Source organism: Acinonyx jubatus, chromosome D4 (genome assembly GCF_027475565.1).
Source record: "Acinonyx jubatus isolate Ajub_Pintada_27869175 chromosome D4, VMU_Ajub_asm_v1.0, whole genome shotgun sequence".
NCBI lineage: Eukaryota > Metazoa > Chordata > Mammalia > Carnivora > Felidae > Acinonyx > Acinonyx jubatus.
Window position 1 is genome coordinate 86,706,582 of NC_069391.1, and position 6,723 is coordinate 86,713,304.

Here is a 6,723-nt window from a genome sequence, read left to right on the forward strand (position 1 = left end):
CAAATTTAAAAAATAGGCTTATCCTTATTCACTAATGCAAAGCATAAGTTTTTGCTAAGTTATCTATTAAAATTTTTTAAGTTATTATATATGTTTAAAATGATAAAGATTATGTCATTTTAAGTTAACAGTATTAAAAAGGCAATAACCCAATTTAATTACCATTAATTTAAAAGGCAAAAATATTTTTTGGAATAAAAAGTTATTATTAACACAAACTATAACAATTCAAGGAATATTTTGTTACACACCAAATGAAAAACCCAAACACAAAATAATGATTTCTCATATTTTAATAATCAGTGGGGTGACAGAACCATCAGTGAATGTGTCAGGAATACATGTGAACACTGGATGAAATACACAATACTTTCATCTCAGCATAAATCAGCAAGCTCTTTCCTGGTACAACCTACGTTACAACACCTGTCACTGTATCTTATATAGTCTGATCTCTTTATTCGAGAATGTGCATCTAACCTTGATCTTCCTGATTGTGAAAGACTTTGGTCTTCAGCTTCATTTTGTCTACCAAGAATACTTTTCTCCACTTCTTCCAAGTTAAGATTAGAATCCTTCAATGAAGGTTGTAGTTCTCTGAATGATGGCTCCCTCTCAGACAGTGTTGCCTTCAGCTCTTGTGGCAAATCAGGAATGTATTCCAACATCCCATTCAAGGCTTCTGCACCACTGGTGATGGAGGAGGACACGATTTCTAAATTAAAAAAAAAAAAAAAGGAGGGGGTAGAGAAAAATACTCAAGGAACATCAGGAAAAAAATAAAATTTTGCAGAGACATGAAAGAAAGTATTGTCTTAATAGAATTAAACATCAAAACAGAGTTAACAAGTATCCTGATTAAACAATTTAGCGGATTATAGTTGGGCGGCTTAAATTACTACAGCATTACTAAGATTCTGCTTTACTCCACAGACTTTGTGTCTGTCTTTCTTCATGTCCCCTTAATGCTTTCATCATAGTCTTTGACTCCCTCTGACATTTCTGAAGTCATCTTGGTCATCGAAAACACTCAGTTTGACTCCAGATTAATTTTTCTTACCTGACTAATTTTCTTCTGTTACTAACTTCTGACTTAATTCTAACTTAATCCTCTCAAACATTCCATGGTGGCAGATTACTGCCTCAGGATAAAGGTAAAAAGGCAGAATTTTCAGCTCCTCTGATCTAAAAGGAGATATTGGTCTCTGACATCCCTCATACATCTATTTAACAATTTCTTTTCTCCAGAGTATTTACTCCAAATCAGTAGTATTTTACATTTACTAGAGAAATGGGCTAAAAGAACAGTGACCAAAATACCAGTGACTTTAAGAAGAGATTGGTATCTGTTGTGCTGTGTGTACTAACTAATGTACTTTGTATGACTTTTGTTCCAGTGTTGTGGATCACACAAGTTCTGCATGTTAAGGGAGTCTGATCTTAAACACATCCCAGGATGGGCAAATAAGAAGGTTGGAACTTGGACTGGGAACCCGCAGGAACTAGCTGATGTCTTCCTTTTTTTTTATTTTTATTTTTTAAAAATGTTTATTTATTTTTGAGAGAGAGCATGCGAGCGAGCAAGTGGAGGAGGGGCAGAGAGAGAGGGAGACACAGAATCCGAAGCAGGCTCCAGGCTCCGAGCGGTCTACAGAGCCCGACACGGGGCTCAAACTCATGAACTGTGAGATCATGACCTGAGCCGAAGTCGGACACTTAACTGACTGAGCCACCCAGGAGCCCCTGGTATCTTTCTTCTTAGATCAGTTGAACCTGCATTGACTGTTTCCATGTCTCTGGCACTGCCAGGTAAGAGATATAATAAAAAGGAAACATATTTCCTGCTCTCAAAAAACTCTCGGTCGTGTAGACTCTCTCCTAACCTTACCTATTCCATTTACACAATTTTGAGAGTTTTAGCACCAGAAACATTAGAGACACAGATGAAGTTTAAATTATAGTATAAACCTGTATCAGTTCTTGCTGTTCTTCATGGACAGCCAACTGTCCTTTTCAGCTTACTAATAAAGTGTGGCTCTTGAAACAGTGGAAACAATGAAGCCAAGATATATAAATCTAAACAATGGACTGTAGATTTCTGGGTAACCATTGATGACTATTGATCAGAGGAAATCACACCCCCTCACCCAGGCAGGCATGAATGCTCTGGGGCTGGCCCCTTTCCTGTGAGTTCTTTAGCAAGGGTCTCCATGCTCTCCTTTCAGCCAGTAACAAACTTCAATAGTTGGGAGTTTTCAAGTGAAAGAAAACAAACTCTAGTATTTTATCTTTCCTTCTAATGCTCATTTTCATTCATGTTCTAAACCTGACAGATGAGAATTTGTACCATTTTTTTGGTAGTCAGAAGTTTTTGCATTTTCCTTCAGTAAGATACCCCAAGTTTAATTCAATCTCCCCATAAAACTATCCTTGCTCAAACTTAAACCTTCTCTAGTCGGGGCCTTATTGAATGCAGAGAAAAACTAATAGTAACTTTAGTAACTTTCCATATACTTAATGCCAGTTAATGAATTAGGCAAAACAATTGTAGTTTCTGTTGTGTTTATTCATAGGCTGTGTTTTTTGGCATTCTTTTTCACATCTTGACTATTGTGAGCAATGCATGTGGGAGTGGTAATATCTCTTCAAAATTTGGATTTCATTTGTTTTAGATGAATATGCCGAAGTGGAGTTGCTGGATCATATGGGAATTCTTTTGTGTTGTTGTTTTTTGAGGCATCTCCCCAGTGTTTCCCATAGTGCTTGCACCATTTTGCTTTGGTTTCCCACCAGCAGTATACAAAGGTACTAGTATTTCCACATCCTCAACAATTCTTGTCTTTTTTTTTTTTTGATAATAGCTATCCTGACAGCTGTGAAGTGATACCATTGTTGTTTTGATTTCCATCTCCCTGATGATAGTGATATAGAGCTTTTTTTCTTATAACTGTTGGCCCTTGTATGTCTTCTGTGCCAAAAATGTCTGTTCATGTCTTCAGTCCATTTTGTAGTTGGATTATTACCTTTTTTGCTATTGAGCTGTAGGAGTTCCTTATATATGTCAGAAATTAAACCCTTCCAGATATATGATTTGCAAATACTTTCTCCCAATCCATAAACTACCTTTTTACTCTGATTATTTCCTTTGCTCTGCAGAAGCTTTTTAGTATGATGTAGTTCCACTTGTCTACTTTTGCCTGATTGCACTCTTTTATTAAAATTATTTTTTAAACTTATTTTGAAACATTTTCCAATCAACAGCTTTACCTTCTCAAGTGTAAATAAAAGATAATATTCTAATCAACCTGATTTCATATAAACATCTCTCTCTCTTTTTTTTACTGTTTGTTTATTTTTGAGAGAGAGAGAGAGAGAGAGACAGAGCACAAGCAGGAGAGGGACAGAGAGAGAGGGGGACACAGAATCTGAAGCAGGCTCCAGGCTCTGAGCTGTCAGCACAGAGCCTGATATGGGGTTCGAACTCACAAATAGCAAGATCATGACCTGAGCCAAAGTCAGATGCCTAACCAACTGAGCCACCCAGGGGCTCTCTTAATTACTGTATTTTGGACTAAAATTACTAACATAGACCTCTTTTAGTTAAAAATATCTCTTATTTTTTAAAGGGGTGCAATGAGTGTTATTTCTGCATACACTCTGGTAAAAAAAAAATGGCTAGCTAACAATAATACAAAACAAAAACTAAACAATAGAGGTTTTATAAGCTCATGAATCACAAGTTATTTTGATTGATATGTACTTCCAAAATGATTCTTACCTAGTAATTTAAGCATTTTTCTTGATCTTCACTTGCAGGCAATATTTTGTTAGTTTATTTCCAGTTAAATTATGTACTGGGTAGCAATGAAGACAGTCCTTTGAAAAAACTTTAAAATCACAATACTCTGCTACAAAAACAGAAATTTGGCCAAATAGCTATATTTAAATGTGCTCAGAAAATCGTGTTTAAGTAACAATTTGGAAACAACCTAAATGTCCACTAAGAATGGTTAAATATATATAGTAGATTTGTGACATAAAATACTATAAAAATTTTCTAAATTCACCAAGGTGGGTCTCAAACATACAACTCCAAGATAAGAGTCACATGCTCTACCCACTGAGCCAGGCAGGCGCCCATACATTTTTCATTAACAGTGCCTGTCAGTTTCTCATTTAATGTAGATGTTTTCATTTTCTAATTAAATTCACGTATTTTTTCAGAGTCTTTAGTATCTGTGTTTTTTATTTTTTTATTGTATTTATGTGTATGTTTCAGTCTTTAATATGAGCATATTATTTATTCAGAAAAAGTGAATTAACAAAGGAAACACAATGCAGTCTGGTCTTGCCGACTTTGAATGAGTAAATTTCTAAACTCTGTAGTGTAGAATATAAGCATTATGTAAAAACTTGCATTAAATAAATCAGTCTCTGACCAACAGTATAGAAAAATAAAGTAAATAGCTTTATAATCATACTTTAAATCCCATAAAAGAGAAGTAAATGTGCTTAGTGTGCACAATGATTTTACATGAAGGTCACTTAAATATAGGATATATTATGTAGCCTATAAAATATAGTTGTGATTTATCATAAATCGCATACATGTTGTAAAACAAAACACTATTCATAATTGAGCTTGCCTTTTCTGAATTTAATATAACCCATTACACTGATTAGATGTGAAAGTTTGTATTGCTACTTAAACTTAGGTTCCATTTTATCTCTCTAAATAGTATTACTAACAAAGTTTTTTTTTGTTTGTTTGTTTAAACCATTCCAGATTTGAGCTGTACTCAATTCTGAGCGGTCAGGTTTTCTCCTGTAGGGGATCAGGCCTTTTTCTTTCTCTTCAATCCCTTCTCTTGCAAATGAACTTCAAGGCCCATTGCAAAGAGGGTGGGAGGCTAGGCTCTCCCCTTCAATGAAATTTACAAATAAAAATAAAATTAAAAGAGATTTTCGATGGTGTGGGCCACAGTCCAGATTTTTTGCAAAGGAGGAGAGTTGTTAAGAAGACCCTTCATATTTACCACTCCAGGATCCTAGCAGTGGTCTCCGAGTTCAGTCCCATGCACTTTGGCACTCAAACCAGCGCACACGACCATCTGCTCTGTGCCCTGCGGACTTGACTGTGGTGTCCAACCCAGGTGCGCCCCCACCTCCAGCGGGTCTTTGGGCGACAGAACCACCTCTGTGGCTCCCCCTCGTCCCCATCCCGATCATCCTGACTGCCAGGAGGTGAAGGGCACCAAGTGCCTCTCAGGAAAGGCCTCTGCTGTGCCCGATGCTTTCACTTCCTCTGGTGAGATCCCGGGTGCGACCTCACTAGAAAAGCACATTGCAAGAGAAAATTCCAAACTTTTAGGCATCAGCAACCTCGGAGTCAGGGCTAAGCGCGGGAAGCCAGCGCGGTCTGGAGCCGCCCAGCGCGGGTGCGCTTCCGAATGGTCCGACAGCCCGACCACAGCCAATGGGAAGTGGGGAGCAGCGGGGGCCGGAGCGCTCACCTGGGAGTGCGGCGGGTGCCTGCCGAGGTTCCCGGTGTTGCTGACTGTTCTTTCCCCAGGACAATGAGCCGCAGATCCGGATTTGTAGTCGGACATACTCGCGGCCGCATGCCTTTAACACTTCCTGCTCCCGGGCTGGGATCTCTCTGGCATGTAGGCTCAGTAGCAGCCAGACTCCCAGCAGGTGGGATAAGAACAGGCGCAGCATCTTGGACCAGAAAGCTGCTGCCCTGGGCGTTTGCTTTCCGCTAGAGCCTGCAGCCGCTGACGCCTACCGGTCTCTGTCTGTGTTCCAATGCTGGACTTTGGGGCTGCTTTCCTGGCCAGGTTCAACCAAGCTTTTATAACCCTTGGGTGACCACTTAGACCTGAGTCAGTGGTCCAAGCCCCACCCTTTTCCCCACCCACCTCCTTGGAATTCCCCCTTTCACTCCCCCCAAACCCCCACCCCCTATCCCACCCCACCCGCCCTCCGTTCCCCTTCCCCAACTTTCCTCCACTTTCCCATCTTTCTGTTCTTGGATCTTTTGCAGCTGTATATATTTTTCTTTTCTTACCTTTAAAGTATTTCACATACTTTAGGTAAAGTTAGTCAAGATTTAAACTTTTCTTTTATCATAAAGTTATGCATGGCCCTTACACTAAATTATATCAAGAAAAATAAAATTGAAATCACCCATATTCTCATAGTTCAGAGTTTTCCAGCATGACCATTTGTTGTATAACCTAATCTAAATAAGTTCGTTAGAATAGTGTCTGGTATATCAGTCATTAAAAATACAATGAATGAATGGAAAAATTACTAGCAAAAGAGATATCTGATGACTTTTTTTAAAATCCTGGTTAAAAACATTAAAATTATCAATGCATCACTTTAAGTTTGTACGATATCTTAAGTTTACAGTGCACTTTCTCTACTGACTTTCCTTGACTCTTCTGGGAGATAGTCTAATTGTAACCAGTTACTTGAATATTTTAATTTCAGATTGTATTGTTTCTATATCCCTAGAGACTGGAGAACACACACACACACACACACACACACACACACACACAGAAACAAAAAATGCCACAATTCTAGAAAGAATATTTTGATAATATAGGTTACAGCACAGAAACCATGTCTATTTTTTTACTGTATTTTATGTTTACTGTATTTAGTGAGCTTCTAATTTAACAGTTTGAGATAATATGCTCATTAAATAATCTT

General features: G+C 38.2%; 1 protein-coding gene across 1 annotated transcript; it reads right to left on the reverse strand.

Moving 5' to 3' along the window:
* Nucleotides 1–225: 225 nt before the first annotated feature.
* RLN1 (relaxin 1) lies at nt 226–5,894 on the reverse strand. The gene is made up of 2 exons (XM_015064518.3): nt 5,514–5,894; nt 226–715 (listed from the first exon to the last, which is right to left on the reverse strand). The coding sequence occupies exons 1-2, from the start codon at nt 5,719–5,721 to the stop codon at nt 378–380; spliced, it is 546 nt and encodes a 181-aa protein (XP_014920004.1). The 5' UTR covers nt 5,722–5,894; the 3' UTR covers nt 226–377.
* Between the last annotated feature and the right edge of the window lie 829 nt (nt 5,895–6,723).